Below are 22,348 nucleotides of genomic sequence, written 5' to 3'. Positions count from 1 at the left end.
GAGAAATAACATGAATTCTCTACTCTTGATTTCTGGATTATGCTGGAAGACTAAAATAAGCCTATTTTATGTGTTTTGAGGCAAGGCAGAAAGTTATTGTGAGGATAAGACATGGGAAATACTAGACAGCAGCACGTGAACTGAAGCTGCTTGGAGTTGGTATGCATTTAGTAAGAGACGAATTGTGAAAAACCACGCAAAATAAAAATCAGCTTGATCTAAAACTACAATTTAGTATTCTCTTTATAAGTGGTCTTCACTTCCAGCCCTGGATGGTTTCCAGTAGGTCAGGTTTTTAGGACATCCCTAATAAATGAGAGAGAGTGATTTGTATACAGTGGAGGTAGTAGTAAACATACAAATCTCTCTCATGCTTATTCATTACAGAGATTGTAGAAATGTGACCTGTTGACTGTCCAGGTCTGGGAATGCAAGTCTAGTCCTCGGTGTATTTTTGTTTTGCTAAAATCTTTAACAGAAGGAACATTTTAGGTAGCTTGTGAGCCCACTGGGACAGATAGAGAAAATACTTGAAGTACCTATATGTAAACCGCTTTGTGTGGTTGTATAATTACAAAAAGATGGTATACAAGTTCCAATCCCTTTCCTTTTCCGTCTTTATAAACATCTTCTGATACTAAGTGAGCAGGTCACTCCAACGTTTACTCACTAATCACACAACAAACAATAGTGCTGGATTTTAGCATAATGTTTACAGAGCATCATGCAGTATAAGGGCAGAAGTTCAGTGTGTTTTAGTGAAGATACTGAAGAAGCAAATGTCATATTCAATTTGATAGTTTGCAATTACATTTCACTGTATGTATTTTTAGAGCCTCATTTCATAGGGTGGTAAATGCCAGTTGAACAAAAAGTCATATAATTGATAGCACTCTACCAACTGGGATTAGATAATTTAAAAAGTTACTTCTGAAGAGAGCCTGTGGAAAGTAGTGCTGTCTGATTCAGCAAAAAGGTTTTCGATATATTCATGAATAGATTTTTCGATTTGATTCAATTCAGTTCTTTAAGGCTACTATCAATAACCAGAAAATAAAATTCATTTTTCTACCTTTGTTGTCTGGTCTTTTAACTTTTGTAATTGTGTTGTCCCAGTCTTTGGGTTCCACTTTCTTATGTCTTCTCTTAACATTTTTCTTTTTTTAAATTTTTTGTATTTATAATTATGTTTCTTGTACAATCCCTCTGGAGGATGAACTAGCGGATTCTTGTATGTCTGATAGCTTCTGATGCAGGGCAACTAAAAGAAGATCCCTTTCCTTTGGACTACCTGCCTGGGAGCTTCCTGTCTTGCTCAGTTTTGATCCTGCAGCTTCTCTGCATGGTTGAAATCAGTTTATTCTGCTCGTGATTTGTTTTCAATTCCTAGTCTTTTTTTATTTTTTCATGGGTTTGCCCACGTGCTGCGGATCAACTCTGTGTGAGTGATCCTTCGGCAGGAGATCGCAGACATTTTAAATTTTGTCTGCTTTTGGAGGGTGCTCTGTAAGCCTGAAACTGCAGTAAGCCCTCTGGAGAGCCTGCAGATTGGATCGGGAGCCATCTCTCACCTGGTTCGTCCACAAAGGGGTAGAGCGCAGGCTACTACGGTTTCGAGGAGTTATGCCGGGATCTGAACCACACCGTGTCTTCCCTGATTTCCCTGAGGGTTCCTGGTGGTCGTGATCTGAGGTGACAGGGAAGGTAAGGCAGTCGGAAGACCTGAAAAATCCAGTTTAATCAGCTCCTGAGGTGCTGATCTCCCTATGCTTGTACTGTGTATTGCTGGCTGCCATTGAAATGCATTGCAGCACATGTCTCTGTGGTGTCTGTGAGTCACAGAGTTTGCCAATTTTGGGGGTGTTCAAATCGGAGTTTTGAGGGGTTTCCCTTCATGCCCTGGTTCCCCCCCACACCTGTAAAATCCTAAAATCGCCGTTTTTTGTGTTTTCCTGCATTTTTAACGGGCATTTTTTAGGCAAAATTGGCACCCACAGCAGCCATCTTGGATGTTCTTTAAACTTTTTTAAACTATATTTTTTGGACTTAGAAGCTTTGTTTTTGCTCCAAACTTCATAGATGGCCTCCTCAGGACAGGATGGCATGGATTAATGCCGTAAATGCGGTGGATGGCTTGCGGTTTCGCAGCCGTGTATTCTGTGCGCCGCGGCCCACAAAGGGTGTAAACTATGCATGGATTATGCACTATCCTCCGGAGAGGTCCTTCTTTCCTCTGATTCCGCAGGAGATGTGCTTCCAGCGTCCAGGATGCCAAAATTGGGTGAGGAGGGCGCTTTCACGAAATGCAAGCGCAGTTCCGGGGAAAAGTCTTATAATTCTTCAACTAACAATAACTAGTGAAATATTTATATAATTCTGTGATGAAACTGTAGATACCACTCCTTGAATCACAGCTCTAATGTATTATATGTTATACAAAAGTATTTGTAAAGTGCTCAGACTCCTAGGAGCCAGTAATGGGTAGGTAACTTTATATAGGATTGATTTAATGAATGATTTAACAGGAGATATGGATTATAAATATTAAGAATAAATGTGGTAACACATCAGATGAATATTAGTAGCATTATAGGTGAGATGACTATGTGATTTTAATTAACAGTGTCCCCTCCTGAGGAAGAGTCTACGAAACTCGAGTCAGGGGATCATCCATTCTACTGTAGCTAAAGTCTTATTTCAATGCACGTTTGAGCACTGCACTTTAAATCCAGACTATGGTTAACAGAGAACAGCTGTTATCAACCTCTCGCCGGTCCAGATAAGTTGAACAGCTACTTGTATTTTATTACTTATTCAATTTTGAATGGTATCTGGCAAGTGGTGTGTTATCACAATACAAGGTGGTTATGGATATAATAAATTAGAGCTGTGATTCAAGGAGTGGTTATAATTCTTCAAACCATTCCAAATCTGAGTTCTGCAGATTGGTCCCGGGGACTATTTTCTGCTGGAATTTGTGAATATAATGTATCGGGCTTTCATGAGAAAGCGGGCTATGCCTTTGTCTCCCTCTCAGACTACGGTGTGGCAGTCTGTGCAGCCTTTGGATTCCAGTATGTCAATCTGCTCCCTTGCTGGTCCACCTGAAAGTCAGCGGCAACTTCCCGCTATTGCCTCAGTGCCTGCGTCAATTTCTATGCTGTTGCTGTCGTACGGCTGTTTTGCGGGCTCTGCTGACATGGCTAGCCTAGCGGATCTCAGGGATTCCCAGAATGCTGATTCCCACGATGTGGGAGAGGATCAGATGGTGCACAGGCTCTTTCAGGCCATTTGCCTTCCTGATCTTATCTCTGAATCCCTGCGGACATTGGCGTTTGACCTTCATGAGGAAGAACCTCAGGAGCAACCGAGTATGGAGGCGATACCATTGCAGGTAACCCTGGGGGGAACATCGAGTGGAGGAGAAGCACTGCAGACGAGTGGTGGTGAGCTCGGGAGAGAAGAGATCCGGGAAGTGGGAAGGACACCCGAGCAAGAACTTCCTCATTTACCTGAGCTCAAGTCCCTCGTCAAACCGGCAGAGGTTACTCTGGACTCACTTTGGGTAGCCATAGAAAATCTGCAATTGGTATGTACTGGCTCCATTTCCCTTATGGCTAATGTTTCAACTAAAGTTAAACAACTTGAGACTGATACAAGATCATAAAAAGAAGATGGGGGAGATTCAACTAAACAACAAGTAGTGGATAAAATTTTTCTTCTGCGTAAAATAGAAAATCTGGAAAATCAAAATAGGAGTTTAAATCTAAAGTTTTTGAATTTTCCTATGCCTAAGTTTAAAACAAATAGGGAGATTTTTAATGATTTTCTAATTTTTACATTGAAAATATCAGAAGCGAACCTTCCCCCCTTACAGAAGATTTATTTTTTGAAGAGAACTTTAAAAGAAATGAATGTAACTACAGATCAAGAAATATCAGCGATCTTGGAATCATCAGATATTGAATTATCAGGACGAGCTGCATTAATAGTTTCCTTGGTTTTTCATCAGGATAAAGACTTGATTTTGAGGCTTTATTATAATTTAAAGCAAGTTACTTATTTAGGAGAAAGAATGTTCGCATATCCTGATGTTTCTAAATGGACTCAATTAAGAAGAAAATAATTTTTACGTTATTGTGATAAAGTGATTTCCTTGGGTGCCTCTTTTCAGTTAAGGTTACCATGCAAGTGTTTTGTATTATTTCAGAATAATAAGTATATATTTTATGATCCTGATCAGTTGTGTTTCTTTTTAGAAGGAAAAGGGATTTCCTTTGCACCCTAGTGAATGATAGAGTAACTCAAGTCTATAATTAAAGCCAATGTTAATCCGCTCTAATTTCCTTTAATAATATTGATAAGTTGTTTTCTTTCCTGGAAGAATTTATTTCTTGTCTCTTTCCTCCTTTATCTGAGGACTATGTATCAAGGTAAATTGTTTCTTAAGCCAGCTTTGGCCTGAATTATAATTTCCAAATCCAATAGTTAACTGAATGTAGTAATTTCTGTATATTTCCTGTTAAGCACAACTATGTACTTAAATGAAAATCAATAAATATATAAAAAAAAGAAACTTGATTCAGACTCAGCAGTTCAAGCGGAGCGTTCCGTCATGAGTTCTAAGCCCCTGCTTTACACTGCATTTCTAGTTCATGTGGATTTGGTGGAAATGCTTTTGGAGGTTTGGGAGGCCCTGGGGGGTCCCATGATGTGTGCTTGGGTTGTGGCTAAATGGTATTTTCCAAGCACCTAGTCCCGCCGAGGATGGATTCGGCAGTGGCTCAGGTCACTTAACGTACCTCTTTGCCCTCGGATGGAGGGGTTGTCCTGAAGGATGTCCAGGACCGAAGACTAGATTTTGTCATGAAGTGTCTTTTTGATTCCGCTGCGATGGGAGTGCGAGCTGTGGCGGACACTTCTTTGGTGGCCTGGGCATGTCATACTAAACTTCGTCAGGATCCAGAGGAGGTTGTCCTTTGGGATTTGGACTTCCTGGTTTCTAGAGTGAATTTTTTGGCAGATGCACTCTGATATTCATTTTGAAAGTTTTTGCTAAGCTGGGAGCTTATTCAGTTTCTGCTAGGAGAATGTTATGGATTCACCAGTGGTCGGGTGATTCTTCATCCAAGGCTGCGCTGAGCAAATTTCCTTTTAAAGGTTTGCTCTTGTTTGGCCAGGGTTTGAATGACCTGATGGCAGAACTGTAAGCCTCAGGCACTTCCTGTCTCTAGACTTCGGCCAACCAGGGGAACGGGACGGCCGAATTTTCATCCCTTCCAGAGAACCTCACAGTACGCCGGACCCCCCTGAGGCGGGACAGTGTTTTGGAGCGTCAGCGTTTTGGAGAGTCCTACTTACCCCGCTTTGGAGGTGCAGTGCACCAGCAGCCTTCCAACTTTCGACCTTCTGTCCCTTCCAAGAAAAAAAAATAATAATAATAATGATGCCAGGTCTCTGGAGAGACAACCCCCCCCCCTCGAATCAGGGGGCGGATTTCGGCTTTCCTTCCAGAATGGCCAACGATAACCTCGGACCAATGGGTCCTAGAGGTACTCGGGGACGGTTTTCGACTGCAGTTCTTCCGGACTTCTTCCTGTCCTCCCGAGGGAAATCCGGACGAGGTCAGCAGGGTGCACACTACAGTGCATCGGTTATTGGATCTGGCAGCCATAGAGCTGGTCCCAAGGGTTGACTTAGGCTCCGGGAGATACTCATTTTACTTCATCGTGTCAAAGAAGGACTCCGACGATTGCGGACCAATTCTTGACTTGCAAGCAGTGGACTCATCTTGTGAGTTCTGCGTTTCCGGATGGAAACGGTGCATGCTGTCATAGCAATGGTGGCACCCGTGGAGTTTTTGGCTTCCTTGGATCTCACGGAAGCGTTATCTCCACATCTTGATCTTCCCAGATCTGAGGTTTCATGTTCTTGGGAGGCATTTCCAGTTTGTGGCGATCCCTTTAGGTTTGGCATCAGCGCTCAGATCTTCTACCAAGATCATGGTGATGGTGGCTGCCCCTCTGCATTCTCTGGGTGTGTTCGTGCATCTGCACCTCGACGTCTGGTTGATCAGAGCTCCCTTGTGGGCACAGGGCCACTTGGCAGTTAGCCAAGTGGTGTCTTTGCTGGAAAGTCTTAGATAGGTGATCAGTTGGATGAAGAGTCACCTCAAGCCGACCCAATATTTGGGGTACCTGGGAATCCGGTTTCACACAGATCTGGCGTTCGAGACCATAGTGCGCCGCTGGGGTCACCCTACTTTCGATCTGTTGGTGTTTTTTCAGCGCAGGAAGGCCAACACATTTTTCAGCCAATGATGGGAGGTTGGCAGCAAAGGCCTTGACGCTGTAGTTCATCCTTGGCCCTAAAGAGAACCTCTGTATGTCTTTCACCCATGGCTTATGATAGGGCGAGTGCTGCGCCCGGGTGTCCTCTCACAGGAGTCCAGTGCTCCTTGTGGCTCCAGCCTGGAGACCTTGGTGCACATACCTTTTGAGGTTGTCCTCGATGTGGGGTCTGCGTCTTCCTTGCCTTCGGAGGTTGCTTACACAGGGGTCGATTGCTCTTCAAAATTCAGACCGCTTTGGCCTTACGGCCTGGCGCTTGAGCAGGCAGCATTGATGGCCAGGGGTTATTCTCTGCGGTTATCGCCATGCTCCTGCAGAGCAAGCGGAAATCGACTGTATCTGCCTATGCGAAAGCCTGGCGGTGTTTTCAGGCTTGGTGTGCGGGCGTTCAGGTGGACCCTTTGGTACCGTCGGTGGCTTGTGTTCTTGACTTCCTGCAGGCTGGCCTCAGGAAGGGTCTGGTGATCTCTTCTCTACGTGTTCATATTGAGGGATTCTCTCATTTTGGTCCCTCTTCGTTCAGGGGTTCTCTGGCTTTTCACCCGGATGTTGTCCAGTTCTTGAGGTGGGCCAGGAGGCTGAGGCCTCCCTTGCGACTGGTCCTATGCTCTCTGACTCGTCTGCCCTATGGGATCTCTCTTTAAGATCTTACTATTAAGACCGTCTTCTTGGTGGGTGGTCACATCGGCACGGTGAGTGTTAGAGCTTCAGACATTGTCGTGCAGAGGTCTCTTTCTTCATATCACGGAGTCTGCGGTGATTTTGAGGACTGTGCCTTCTTCTCTTCTGAAAGTAGTTTCCACTTTCCATGTCAACCAGGAAGTTCGTTTCCCAGCCTTTGTTCCTTCGGGTTCCAGTTCTCAGGACCGTGTTTCTGTTCTACTTGAGTTTAATATTTTCAATTCTCTGCTCTTCCCTTTGGCCTAACAGCACCATCTCAGCAGCTCATATAGCCAGGGTGGAGAAGTGCAGGCGAACTTCCTAATTCGGTAGATCTTGGGGAATGGACTTTCTTTCAGGGGCCTTTGCAGCATAGTCAGGTTCTTGGACAATTCGTTCGATCTTATGGCCTCGGCTCCAACAAAAAGGCAGCTCGTTAATTCAGCCAAAGGTACGAGCCCGGAAGCACCAGACTAGATGCTCTAGCTTACAGAGGAGCTTCTGTATGTTTCCCCCGTGGCCAACGATAGGCAGAGTGCTTCCATGGGCAAGAACACACCCAGGTCGAGTGATCCTGGTAGCTTCAGATTGGCCGAGGCGACTGTGGTACTCGGAGTTAGTACATCTGCATACCAACTCCAAGCAGCTTCCTTGTCAGAATCTTCTCTCACAGGGTCCTATCGCCCTGTATGTTTTGGAGTGCTTTGATTTTAAAGCATGTCTCCCCTCCCCTTCACATATCTACTATCAAGAAAACTGAATAAGCCATGCTACATAGAAATATCATGCTAACAGAATACTGCAGACACACATGACAGGAATATTGTTAGGGGGAGTGCCCCCTGGTCAGAGAGCGCCCTAAGCCAGCTGGAAGCTAAATAAGCACTGCCTGGGCTTTGCAGTCCCCAGTTATGTCTAACAGCAGCTCTAGCAGGATATATATTTCAAATTTGATATATTCTAATCACAAAATAGAAATAAAATTATTTTTTCTACCTTTTGTCGTCTCTGGTTTCTGCTTTCATCTTCTTTTCTGCCCCTTCCATCCACTGTCTGCCCTCTCCCGCTTCCATATCGTATCTGTCGTCTTTCTATGCCCCTCTCCCCTTTCCATCCAGCCTGTGCCCCCTCTCTCCTTTTTACATGATTCATTCCAGCTTCACTGCTCTCTTCATTTTTATCTCTCCTACACCAGATCTAGCATCGTTGTCTCTCTCTGCTTATTTATCTGCTGATCCCTTCCCATCATCAATCTCTCTACTTTCTCATGCCTGTCTCTCCCCTTCCCCTCCTCTAATCTCCCTGCCAGCTGTTTCCTTCCTTTTTTTCCTTCTCCCTTCCTTCCTCCTCATGTCCAGCAGTAACTCTCTTCCCTTCCTCCCCTACCAGCAGCATCTCTCCTTCTCCTTCCCTCCAGGTCCAGTAGCAGCTGTCCCTTTATTTTCCCTTGCCCAGCAGCTTCCCAGCCTCCAACAGTGGCTTTCTCCCCTCCCAGCAGCTCTCCTTACTTGCCAGCACAGCGATTCAGGAAGGCAGCCTCGGGTCCTTTGTTGGGTCGTGCCGCCTCTGAGGAAAGAGGAAGTTGCATTATCAGAGACGGCCGCGACTCAGCAAAAGCCCCAAGGCTGCCTTCATGAACGCTGCGCTGGTAAGTAAGGAGAGCTGCAGAGAGGGGAGAAAGCCACTGTCGGAGGCTCCCCATGATCTCTCCGCCCCAGCTGAAAATATCTCGTCGATCTTGCTGGCTTTGCGTGGACCGGCAGGAAATTGAAGTTGATCAATCTCACTGGCCTTGTGCAGACCTGCAGAAATTTCCTGCGGACCGGCACCAGTCCACGGACCGACGGTTGAAGAACAGTGCATTATAACATTTCCATAGTAACATAGTAGATGACGGCAGATAAAGACCCGAATGGTCCATCCAGTCTGCCCAACCTGATTCAATTTAAATTTTTTAATTTTTTCTTCTTAGCTATTTCTGGGCAAGAATCCAAAGCTTTACCCTGTACTGTGCTTGGGTTCCAACTGCCGAAATCTCTGTTAAGACTTACTCCAGCCCATCTACACCCTCCCAGCCATTGAAGCCCTTCCCAGCCCATCCTCCACCAAACGGCCATATACAGACACAGACCATGTAAGTCTGCCCAGTACTGGCCTTAGTTCAATATTTAATCTTATTTTCTGATTCTAGATCCTTTGTGTTCATCCCACGCTTCTCTTAACTCAGTCACAGTTTTACTCTCTACCATCTCTCTCGGGAGCGAATTCCAGGCATCCGTAAAGTAGAATTGCCTAACTTTGCCTTTGAATCTACCACCCCTCAACCTCAAATTATGTCCTCTGGTTTTACCATTTTCCGGTTTTACCATTTTCCTTTCTCTGAAAAAGATTTTGTTCTACGTTAATACCCTTCAAGTATTTGAACGTCTGAATCATATCTCCCCTGTCTCTCCTTTCCTCTAGGGTATACATATTCAGGGCTTCCAGTCTCTCCTCATACGTCTTCTGGCGCAAGCCTCCTATCATTTTCGTCGCCCTCTTCTGGACCACCTCAAGTCTTCTTACGTCCTTCGCCAGATACGGTCTCCAAAATTGAACACAATACTCCAAGTGGGGCCTTACCAATGACCTGTACAGGGGCATCAACACCTTCTTCCTTCTACTGACTACGCCTCTCTTTATACAGCCCAGCATCCTTCTGGCAGCAGCCACTGCCTTGTCACACTGTTTTTTCACCTTTAGATCTTCGGACACTATCACCCCAAGGTCCCTCTCCCCGTCCGTGCATATCAGCTTCTCTCCTCCCAGCATATACGGTTCCTTCCTATTATTAATCCCCAAATGCATTACTCTGCATTTCTTTGCATTGAATTTTAGTTGCCAGGCATTAGACCATTCCTCTAACTTTTGCAGATCCTTTTTCATATTTTCCACTCCTTCTTCGGTGTCTACTCTGTTACAAATCTTGGTATCATCTGCAAAAAGGCACACTTTTCCTTCTAACCCTTCAGCAATGTCACTCACAAACATATTGAACAGGATTGGCCCATTCCTTTCCTGATAATTCCTAACATTCTATTTGCTTTTTTAGCCGCCACTCCAATCTGTGCCACCGTAGGTCTTACAATCAACAGGGAGGAAACACCTGCTGGTTCTTCTCCAATCAAGGGTTCCAATATCTCAAACAGGGATTCTGTTCCTTGTACAGCTAATGCTGACACATTGTTTTCAGGTCTAGGAGGGGCTCTGCACAAAGGAGGATTCTGTGACATGCCTTCCGTGCTGCAGTCAGACACTGTTCCAGCCGACCTAATCAAGGCGAGTGTCCCTTCTTCTCACAGGCAAATTCCAAATTTCTCTAGTGTTTGCTTGGAGTTGAGGCTACCTCCAGAACTAGAGGGGAAGCCCTTGTTTTTCACCTTCCTCTTCCCCATTACAAAAACAGGGAATAAACCTCAACCAACACAGGTAAAACGCCGAAGTGCAGGAGCTCAAAACCACACATCCAATCTTTATCACCGTCTTGGTTTTCCTAATCTTCTCTTAGCTTTTTTCCAGGATCTCCTGGTCTGTTTGGCATTTGCCCGGTCCATCATTTGGCTCTCCTTTGTGTCCCTGCCCCCATCTTCTTGCCAAGTGAACATTTCTGCTCTCTGTACCTTTATTTATTTAAAATATTTATAAATCATGGTTAACCACTTTTATTCTTGCACTGTCCAGAAACACCTCAATACCCATGCCACTTCTTGTGACCCTAGGCAAGTCACTTATAACTCCACTAGTCTTTAAGCCCGTTACATTAACGGGTGCTAGAATAGATGTGTCTGTCTGTGTTTCTCTCTCCTTGGCCGCTGTCTGTGTCCTTCTGTTCCTCCCCCCCTCCCGAGCAAAGCTGTCTGCCCCCAGCACACCCCTCCCCCCAAAGCAGCCCCCTTTCCCTCTCCCTGACTGTCTCTCCGTGGCCCCCCTTCTGTATTTCCATCCCCCCGAGCAAAGCTGTTTACCCCAGCACACACCTCCCCCCAAAGCAGCCCCCTTTCCCTCTCCCTGTCTCTCCATGGCCCCTTCTGTCTTTCCCCCAGAGCAAAGCTGTCTGTCCCCAGCACACCTCCCCCCCAAAGCAGCCCCCTTTCCCCCTCCCTAACTGTCTCTCCATGGCCCCTTCTGTCTCCCCCCAGAGCAAAGCTGTCTGTCCCCAGCATACCCCTCCCCCCAAAGCAGCCCCCTTTCCCTCTCCCCCTGGCCCCTCTATCGTTCCTGTTCTTACTCTCCCTCTATCCGAGCGTCTTCTGGCCTGCTCCTCTTCAAAGCAGCCTGCGATCATGGCCGGCTTTAGCGAATCTCGCAGGCCGCTCTCCAACTCGGTAGCACGTTCCCTCTGACGCGATCCCGTGCATCAGAGGGATTGTGCTACTAAGATTGGAGAGCGGCCTGCGAGGTTCGCTAAAGCCGACCACAATCGCAGGCTGCTTTGAGGAGGAGGATCAGCGGCGGCAGTGGTTGGTGAGTGAGGGCGGGAGGGGGGGAAGCTCCAGTGTGTTCCCTGCCGAGGACGCGGGCAAGGAGAGAGCTTGCCAGGCTTCCTCCAGCGGTTGATGAGTGAGGGTGGGAGGAGGGGAGTGGCCAGAACGTTCCCTGCCGCCGCGTTCTAAAATAGAATTCGGCCAGGGAACAGAAAACATGGCAGCAGGCGCGCTTAGGGTTTTATTATATAGGATTGCCCCCAGGTACCGTAGTTAGATTGTGAGCCCGCTGGGACAGATAAGGTGAAATGCTTAGAGTACCTGAATGTAAACCTCTTCGAATAGAAGTGGTATATAAAAAATATAAATATTCCTCCCTCCCCAGTGACACTTCCCTACCCCAACAACTATTACCCCTGTGCATGCTCTACTAGAACATTTATGTGCTTACACATGATTTTCTTAAACTTTCTCTGAACAATTTCCATAAAGCAGCTTTTGGAATATACCTGCTGTTGGTATTTTCTGCAACTTTTCCTTTTAGTGTGGCTTATGTGTGGGGGGGATGAGGAGGAGGGATAGAGAGAAAATGACTGCTGAAGCTGGCTAAAAATTATACCAATAAGATTCTAATTTTTTACATTAAAAATGTAACTAAAAAGTTCCTAAAATTGTTAATTTTGTAACGTACCTAAAAACCTGAAAATAAACATGACTTCTTCCACTCAAGCTTAGCATACCCTAATGGAATTAACAGATGCTAACTGCTAAGAGGTCTGTAGGTATGGAATAGGCTTCTTTAGCATTTAGTGTGTGCTAATTCCATTAGCATGCAGTAGCTTTCAGAAAAAGGGCCTTTTAATTGTAAACGTGGTGAAAAATCACCTCAATTTCTGCTTTTAGGAGTTCACAAAAAGAAAAAAAAATTATATACAGATAACCATACACTCTTTAATTTTTTATATATATATATATATATATATATATATATATATATATATATAAGTCCGTACAGTCCTGTATTCAGATACATTTTTACCATGTTGTGACTATGGTCAAGAAATTTCAATACATTTAGATCCTGAAATATTAGTTGTATTTAGTAAATAATGTTCTTCATAATTTGCTCTATTTTATCTACCTTTTCCAGAGCATGCCCAGCATTCTTAGTGACGACCGATTCAAAGTCATGTTTGAGAATCCAGATTTCCAGGTGGATGACGAAAGTGAAGAATTTAGACTTCTTAATCCACTTGTTTCTAAAATTAATGAGAAACGAAAGAAAAAAATTAAGATTTTAGAACAATTGGAAGCTCAAGGACAGGTAAATCCTTTCTATAGGGTCTTTGCATGTAAGTTAACATCAGGATGACTTCTATGAAACATGTATTTCAGTTGGTAATAGATGAATCTAAAATCTGTCATTGTCTAATTTATTGTACTGTAGTAGTAATTATTTTATATGTTTTGTATCCCTCCCATATGGAATATTATAGGCCCTACTTAGCAAAATTAGATTATTTCACTAGGCTTTTATACAGAGCTGTTAATATTGTGGCCTTGCATTGTATTGTGGGGGGAGGGGTTTCTACCCATTGATTTTAGGCTATTGATAATTTTATATATATTTTACTCTGTGACGATATGATTATTTCTTTTATATGGTTATTTGTTACTATTAATGGTTACTTTATTTTGTGATATTTTGTATACTGTATATTGTTACTTGCTTTGAGTGGTATTGCAGAAGACAGGCAGTAAATTTGAAATGTTATGCCATATTCATATACACCAGGGGTGCCCAAAAGGACAATCACGATTTACCAGTAGATCGCAAAGGCAACGCAAGTCGATGGGCTTCACGATACTCATGTTGCCTTTGCGCTCTCACTGCTTCGCCGACACTTCGCAGCCACTGCACAAGCACCGGGCCCACAAGCCTCCCCCCAACCCCCCCGGATGACAATTCTTACATCAGAGAGGAAGTTCCATCCCGGAACCTCATCTCTAATGTCAGAATTGATTTGGGGGGGGGGGGAGGCTTGTAGGCTCAGCGCTTGTGCAGTCACTGCACATGCCTGTTATGCTGTCAGGGAAGCAGGGAGAAATCGGCGGTGGTGGCTTGGGGGGGCCGGGAGAGAGAGAGAGAAAGAAAGGGGGGCAGGGAGAGAGGAAGAAAAAGTTGAACTCATGGAGGGACAGAGAGAGATGTTGGTTGGGGGATGGAATGAGATCAGGAGGAGAGGAAGGATGCATGAGGTAGAAAGAGAGAAATATTGGATTTACAGTTAGAAGAAGGAAGTGCAACCAAAGACTCATGAAATCACCAGACAACAAAGGTAGGAAAAATGATTTTATTTTCAATTTAGTGATCAAAATGTGTCCATTTTGAGAATTTATATCTGCTGTCGATGTTTTGCACTAGGGCCCCCTTTTACTAAACTGCAATAACATTTTTTAGTGCAGGGAGCCTATGAGCGTCGGGAGCAGTGTGCAACATTCAGCGCAGCTCCCTGCGCTAAAAAACGCAATCGCGGTTTAGTAAAAGGGGAGGGGGTATATTTGTCTGTTTTTGTACAGTTGTTACTGAGGTGATATTGCCTATTTTCAAGTCATCTGCCTTGACCTCTTTGAAAAAAAACCCCAAATATAAATGATAATTAACATTTTCTCTGCATACAGTGTGCTTTGTGGGGTTTTTTTTAATATCGTTGGTAGATCATTTTGACTTGGTCATTTTAAAAGTAACTCGCAAGCTAAAAAACTGTGGGCACCCCGATATACACAGTGAACTGTTGTACTTTATGTAATATTTCACAGATGTACCTTTTATTACTATTTCTGTCCATAGGAGGAAGATGAAGAACCGGAAGGAAAGCCAAGTGACGCAGAAAGTTCAGAGACTTCAGATGATGAGAGAGGTTGGGTTGAAGAGGTCAAGAAACAACATAAGCTTTTACGCCAAGAGGAAAAAGTTAAAAGGCAGGAAAGGTTGAAGGAGGATCAGCAAACAACTCTTAAACCTCAGTTTTATGAGATTAAAGCAGGAGAGGAATTCAGAAGCTTTCAGGACACTGCCAAAAAGCAGAAGTTAATGAAGTAAGTTCTACGTTTATTTATCACTTGGGAGGTTGAGAGGGGTATTTTCAGACTTTTTTCAGATTAAAGGGTCAGGCAGGGATCAAGTAGTTTTCCAATATTTTTTCCTTGCATGCCAGCACATGAAAGACACACTGCACCTGAAAGTCTGGATATATTTTAAAGCAGGGATGTGAAGATTTAAAAGTAACACAAACATACATTATTTGTGAGGGAATGCAGCCATGTTATGGTGGGATAGTGGATTTTATTTTATTTTTTTTCAGTCAGTGTTAATTTTCAGACCTTTTTCCCAGTTTTTGGATACTTTATTTGTGTCAAATATTTATTTGTGTCAAATGTTTTAATATATATTTTAAAGTAGTAGAACTTACTGTATTTTTCGCACTATAAGACGCACCTGACCATAAGATACACCCTATATTTAGAGGAGGAAAACAATAAAAAAATGTTAGAACCGAATAGTGCACCCAGCCCCCCTCACTCCCTGCCAGGCTCTGCACCCAACCCAGCACTCCTTGCTAAGCTATGCACCCTGTCTCCCCTCCATGTCAGGCTCTGCACCCTGTCTCCCCTCCTTGCCAGACTATGCAGCCAGCCCCTCTCCCTGCCAGGCTCTGCACCCTGTCCCACAGCCCTGCCCTGTACCTTTTAAAATCATCCCCCCCCGTACCTTTTAACCCTCCCGTACCATTTTAAATCTCTCCTTCGCTATACGGCTGCCAGCTGCCGCCTTCAATCTCGCAGACAGTGACGCAGGGAGCTTTTCGTCTCTAGCCTGGCCCTGCACCACTTACTGTAGTGAAGAGCACAAGAATCACGTTGGATGTTTTTATTACATTTGGATTCATTATTTTAAAGAAAGCAAGGATCCCTGAGGCAGGCAAGAGCCAAAAACACTGTCAGTGTTGAGTCATTTGTTGTGTTCAATTTTTATGCAATAAAGTACATTTTTTAATCCAGTTCTGGAGGCAGTTTCACCTCTGTGGGTGTCATTCTTTTGGCTGTATTGTTGGACTCTCTTTCTCTGTTTTCTGATTATAGAATAATCAGCAAGCTGTTTCCTAGTACCTATTTTCAGTAGTCGGTGAAAATAATTTGTGTATATTTGTGTGTGTGCATCCTACATACAGTTCAAGTAGGATAGTTAAAAAAATGTATACAGTCAAACCTCTGTTTGCAAGTAACGCGGTTTGCGAGTGTTTTGCAAGACGAGCAAAACACGCGAGCAAACTTTAACTTGCAATCCGAGCATTGACTCGATAAGTGAGTGTGTCACAACACCCCACCCCGGGAACCAGCTTCTCTCCCCCACGCGACCCACCCCCAAACCCTTACCTGCAGCAGACACCGGCACGCGCCAAACCACAGAACATCTGTGTGCTGGTGCTGAAAGAGCCTGCCGCAAATTCTGGTGCTGAAAGAGCCTGCTGTGAATTCTATGCTGGGCTGCTGTGGGGCCTTGAGCATCTGCGCAATCTCAAGACCTTCTGGCGCTCACCCTTTCTGAGATTCTCATGGTTCTGGAACAAATTATGCTCGCAAACCAAGGTACCACTGTATATATACAGTATGTACTTGCATGTGTGTATATGCATGTACAGTACAGAGGGACATAAGAGAGGTGGATGATCTGCGATGACAAAGATAGAGCAAAGAGCAGACCAAACAAGTACATGGAGCAAAATAATTTAATAATGTACAACAAATGCCTGACATAGCAACGTTTTGCCAAAGGCTGTATGAGAGGCAAAACAGCAATATTCTCTATAAAGTAACACCTTACTGTTAGTCCAGAAAACTCGAATGAGAACTTTTGTCTGGTTCTGTTATTCTGCAGCAGTCTCTTACTAAACCATTTCCTGCAGGTTACTTTCTGTACCTGCAGGAAGTGATTTAGTAGGAGATTGCTGCAGGAATACTGCTGCTGGATAATAGAACCAGAGAGAAGTTCTCATATTATGTTTCTATTCAATTTTCTATACTGTTCTTGAGCTCTCTAGACTAATCATAAAGTGTTACTCTAGAGCAGGGGTGTCAAAGTCCCTCCTCGAGGACCGCAATCCAGTTGGGTTTTCAGGATTTTCCCCAATGAATATGCATGACATATTCATGACATATTTGCATGCACTGCTTTCATGGTATGCTAATAGATCTTGTGCATATTCATGGGGGAAATCCTGAAAACCCGACTGGATTGCGGGTTTTCAGGATTTAGAGAGATATAGCAAACAGCAAGCTTCTTTCTAGTTTTGCCTCTGATGTAGCCTTTCATAAAACATGGCCATCTCAGGCATGCATTGTATTAAATTCTTTTGCTCTACATATTAGGTTTGCTCTGCTCTGCATGTATAGTACATACAAATAATTTTAGCAAATACTTTTCCCCCTTATATTTATTTTTTAAAATGTGTATCAAGAACAAATTAAAAATTATGGTTGCACTACTTCACAAGCAAGCAAGAACCCCCCATTATCAGTTTCTATTACAGATAAATTTACATTTTAGGAAGTTTTGTTTTTATTTTTTACTCAATGGGTCACAGTGTCCAGTTTTTTCAGTATAGAATCAAAATCAGCTTATGGAAAAAAGAGAAAAATGTTTTCTTTTGGATATTTTTTATAGGAAAACACTTGAAGAACGATTAAAGGCTGAAGAAAAGCTTGGAATGTTGAATATTTCTGATACGGCGGTAGGGAGTAAACAGCTGACATTCACACTAAAAAAGGTGAGTCCAAAGCTAGAAAATTTACACTTGCTAATGCAAGTATGTAAAAGGGTCCCTTAGTTTCTTTACTTGTTGGCGGTAACATTTCCGCACTGGAAGAAAATGCTTTAACCCCCAGAGACCCAAATATAGAAAAAAACGTAAAAAAATGTTTTTGAACGTTCACATGTTGTTATAGGAGGCTTGTGATCCCTAAATCAGTGTTTTTTTTTTTATTTTGACATTTTAGTAACTTTTGGGGAGGATGTTGTAAAATTGCAACGCTGGGCCTGTAAGGTAGCAGAATTTCAATAGTGTCACTCTCTCTCTGAACACATGTAAGGAATAATTAAAAGTTTATTTGTACTTTACAGCTTATAAAGACCCACCTAAGTTTATGTATATACACAACAACAATAGTATAATAAAGAAAAAAGTAATTTTTATTATCAATTTAATACAAAAAATGAGTATCATATAAAAACGCAAATTTTTCCCTGTGAAGCGCCCATTGACTTAAGAACATAAGCAGTGCCTCCGCTGGGTCAGACCTCAGGTCCATCTTGCCCAGCAGTCCGCTCCCGCGGCGGCCCGAACAGGTCACGGCCTGTCTGAGACACCAGAAGGGGCCCCCTTGCCACCTTGGTTTCCCATTGAGTTTTATCTTCCCATCGAAGTCCTAACCCTCCGGTCTTGCACATGCACGACCTGGTCGGATTTCTATACTTATTACTTGGTTTGCTTTCTATACCTGTGTTACATCCCAGCACCTCTCTCAGTATCCCACGATCCCCCTATCCCTCAGGAATCCGTCCAATCCCTGTTTGAATCCCTGTACCGTACTCTGCCTGATCACTTCCTCCGGTAGCGCATTCCAAGTGTCCACGACCCTTTGGGTGAAGAAAAACTTCCTTGCATTTGTTCTGAACCTATCTCCCTTCAGTTTCTCCGAATGCCCCCTCGTGCCTGTTGACCCCTTCAGCCTGAAGAATCTGTCCCTATCCACCCTCTCTATGCCCCTCATGATCTTGAAGGTCTCTATCATATCTCCCCTGAGCCTCCTTTTTTCCAGAGAGAAGAGCCCCAGCCTATCCAACCTCTCGGCATATGGGCAGTGTTCCAGCCCTCTTACCAGTTTTGTTGCTCTCCTTTGGACTCTCTCAAGCACTGCCATGTCCTTCTTGAGGTACGGCGACCAGTATTGAACGCAGTATTCCAGATGTGGACGCACCATAGCTCTATACAATGGCATGATGACTTCCCGCGTCCTGGTTGTTATGCCCCTCTTTATGATGCCCAGCATTCTGTTGGCTTTTTTCGAGGCTGCTGCGCACTGTGCAGATGGCTTCAGTGATGCATCTACCAGCACACCCAAGTCTCTCTCAAGACTGCTGTCTCCCAATAATGCCCCCCCCAATTTGTATTTGAACAGCGGGTTCTTTTTACCTATATGCATGACCTTGCATTTTTCCACGTTAAAGCGCATTTGCCATTTGTTTGCCCAGTCTTCCAGCTTGTCCAGGTCCCTTTGCAGGTCCTCACACTCCTCCCTAGACCTAACTCTGCCGCACAGTTTGGTATCGTCTGCAAATTTTATAACCTCGCACTTTGCTTCTTTTTCCAGGTCATTGATAAATATGTTGAAGAGTAACGGCCCCAGCACCGATCCCTGTGGCACACCGCTCGTGACTCCCCGCCAGTCAGAGTATTGTCCCTTTACTCCGACCCTCTGCAGTCTACCCGACAACCAGTGTTCGATCCATCTGTGCACATCCCCTCCCACCCCGTGGTTCCACAGTTTCCTAAGCAGCCTTTCATGTGGCACCTTGTCGAAAGCCTTTTGAAAATCAAGGTAAATGATGTCTATAGGTTCCCCATTGTCCACCCGACTGCTTATTCCCTCAAAGAAGTGCAGAAGGTTCGTTAAGCATGACCTTCCCTTACAGAATCCATGCTGGCTTGTTCTCAGTAGGCCATATCTCTCGATATGCTCGCAAATACCATCCTTGATCATAGCTTCCACCATCTTCCCTATAATTGAAGTCAGGCTCACCGGCCTGTAGTTTCCGGGGTCACCCCTCGATCCCTTCTTGAAGATAGGTGTGACATTCGCCAATTTCCAGTCCTCTGGTACCTCTCCAGTTTTCAAGGATAGGTTGCAAACATGCTGGATTGTGCCCGCTATTTCTTGTCTTAGTTCTTTCAGAACCCTTGGGTGGATCCCGTCCGGGCCCGGCGATTTGCCGCATTTTAACCTGTCTATCTGCTTGAGGACATCCTCCTTACTTACCTCTATGTGTTCTAATTTTTCAGCCTGTTCCCCACTCATAAGCTCCTCTGAGTCTGGTATATTAGATGTGTCTTCTCTCGTGAAAACCGACGAGAAGAACGTGTTCAACCTCTCAGCTACCTCTTTATCCTCCTTGATCACTCCCTTCCTATCCCCATCGTCCAACGGCCCCACCTCCTCTCTCGCTGGTCGCTTCCCCTTTACGTAACTGAAGAATGCCTTGAAGTTTTTCGCCTCCCTGGCCAGCCCCTCTTCATATTTCCCTTTTGCTTTTCTAACCTCTCGGTGGCATTCCTTTTGGCATTTCTATCAGCGGTAATCAAGAAATTTCGTGTTTTTGCACAAAAAATTTCATGTTAGCGCAAATCTTTTGGCAGTTTTGTCCCAGCGTTGAATCTTCTCCACTGGTTGTGGGCCAGCAAAGGAAGACACAAGTGTAACCTGTCTGTTGTCAAACCATTTCACAGCACAAATGTTGTGATTTGACTCCACTCTGACATCAAAGCTTCCTCTTCCCTTTTTCTTCAAGCTTTTCTCATCCTCAAGATTACAGTTTGGAAGGCGCACTTGTCTGGCTGTTCCTGTGTAATGAATTCCACAATCCAGCAGCCTAACTATCAATGGGATGCTGGTGAAAAAGTTGTCTGCATAGATCTTGTAGTTGTGACTATGTGGAAGTGTGGAAGCAAGTTTCATCACAACATCCCCTGATAGTCCAAGTTCAGATCTTGCCCGTATTCCATTCACACTGCCTTGGTACACATCAAAATCACAAAGTATACCAGAGATTCCAGTCCTTGCCCACAGCTTGAACCCCCATGGGTTTGGCTTGCCACGCATGTACTGTTTGATGCTGCTGAATTTCCCCCTGAAAGGGATCATCATTTCATCAACAGAGTTATGTTCTTCAGGGACCACTTTTAGGCATTTCTCTCTGAAAGCATCAAGCCATGGTCTGAGTTTCCAGAGTTTGTCACTTTTTTGTTCCATCTCAGACACGGTTAGATTGTTCACAAAATGTAATGATGTCAGAGACTGGAATCTGTTTCGTGACATTACATCAGCGACAGGACTGTATCTTGTGTCTGCTTCCCAGTACATACGGACTCCAGGCATTTGGACAAGACCCATCTTCAGATACATGCCAATCATCTGCTCTATTTCCTTTGTGTTTGTGTTTATAGATGATCCTTTCTTCTGAAAACTGTACTGATTTGTGTTATCTGCCAGAGCGTTGATCATATCTTCTGTCACAAACTTCTGAAAGTACTCCAGTGGTGTGCAGAGGGAATGGACATCATTACTGACATCCTGACCGGAAAAATCAGTACTGGGAGAGATGAAATTCTTTTTCAGCCATCGATATCTGTCACGGGGCCCAGTCTTGGCATCAGGATGCTCTGCCTCTGTTGGGATGATTTGAACATCAGAAGTTAGGTGGTCATCGGGTAATTTATTTTCCTTGTCCACTTCACCGATAACTCCATATTCCACAACTTCTATCAAGTAGACCTATTGTTCAATTAAACATGCAAACACTTTAATCCTCACCTCCTGGAGATTTATCACCTTCTCAAGTTTAAAGTGCAGACAAAACCTTGCTATCACTTTGACCCACTGTTGTAAAATTACAACATAGAAATAACCAGCTCTAAATCTCTTAAAATCAGTATATTCAATGATGTCATAAAATCTGCATGATCTACACATATTAATGATCACATAAAAAAATATTTCAAGCTTTTTACTTACTTTAGTCCTGATGTATCCCGTCCAAAACAACAAGATGATATACTCCAAAGCAGGCAACAGGGTTGTATGACTTCATGGCCAGATAAACAGACCTATTTACACATTCAACCATCCAATGGTGTTGCAGAACTGAACAATAGGTTCTATTAGTAATGTACATGAAGTTTTAAAAAGAAAAAAAATGGGGGAGGGTTTATTTTGTAGCCTTAAATGTGATGTTGTAATATTACAACACTGGGTCTCAGGGGAGTGCAGACAAAACCTTGCTATCACTTTGACCCACTGTTGTAAAATTACAACATAGAAATAACCAGCTCTAAATCTCTTAAAATCAGTATATTCAATGATGTCATAAAATCTGCATGATCTACACATATTAATGATCACATAAAAAAATATTTCAAGCTTTTTACTTACTTTAGTCCTGATGTATCCCATCCAAAACAACAAGATGATATACTCCAAAGCAGGCAACAGGGTTGTATGACTTCATGGCCAGATAAACAGACCTATTTACACATTCAACCATCCAATGGTGTTGCAGAACTGAACAATAGGTTCTATTAGTAATGTACATGAAGTTTTAAAAAGAAAAAAATGGGGGAGGGTTTATTTTGTAGCCTTAAATGTGATGTTGTAATATTACAACACTGGGTCTCTGGGGGTTAAGGGCTTTGAGGTATTTATTTAGGTTTGAGAATCCTGAGCATGTATATTTAATTCAGACATGGAAAAAGTGCTCTGGGGTCCCCTGTGGATGCTGACAGCCAATCCTTAGCTAAGCAGTTATGGGCACCTGTGCAACTAAAATGGATTTTTTTTTTTTAATATTTAAATTTTTATTGGATTTTTAATCAAATAAACATCACAAAACTCAACAATATGGAACACAGTAAAGCAGATTCCAAACTAATGACCAGGGAAAAACAAAAATGCAAGAACACCAGTAAACAGCAGCACAGTACCACCCCCCTCCCCCCAGAACATAAATTCCACATTAGGATCAAGGTCCCCCCACCCCCCATC

General features: G+C 43.7%; 1 protein-coding gene across 2 annotated transcripts in view; it reads left to right on the top strand.

The window, feature by feature from the left end:
* Positions 1 to 22,348, top strand: part of NOL10 (nucleolar protein 10) — a 203,103-nt gene that overhangs the window by 119,883 nt on the left and 60,872 nt on the right. For both annotated transcript variants that reach the window (XM_033939293.1, XM_033939294.1), the window contains exons 18-20: positions 12,624 to 12,797; positions 14,325 to 14,572; positions 17,199 to 17,301. In XM_033939293.1, the coding sequence (XP_033795184.1) occupies positions 12,624 to 12,797; positions 14,325 to 14,572; positions 17,199 to 17,301 (525 nt within the window). The remainder of the gene's footprint in view (positions 1 to 12,623; positions 12,798 to 14,324; positions 14,573 to 17,198; positions 17,302 to 22,348) is intronic.

This window comes from Geotrypetes seraphini, chromosome 3 (assembly GCF_902459505.1).
Source record: "Geotrypetes seraphini chromosome 3, aGeoSer1.1, whole genome shotgun sequence".
Taxonomy (NCBI): Eukaryota; Metazoa; Chordata; class Amphibia; order Gymnophiona; family Dermophiidae; genus Geotrypetes; species Geotrypetes seraphini.
This window is presented reverse-complemented; position numbering and strand designations above follow the sequence as displayed.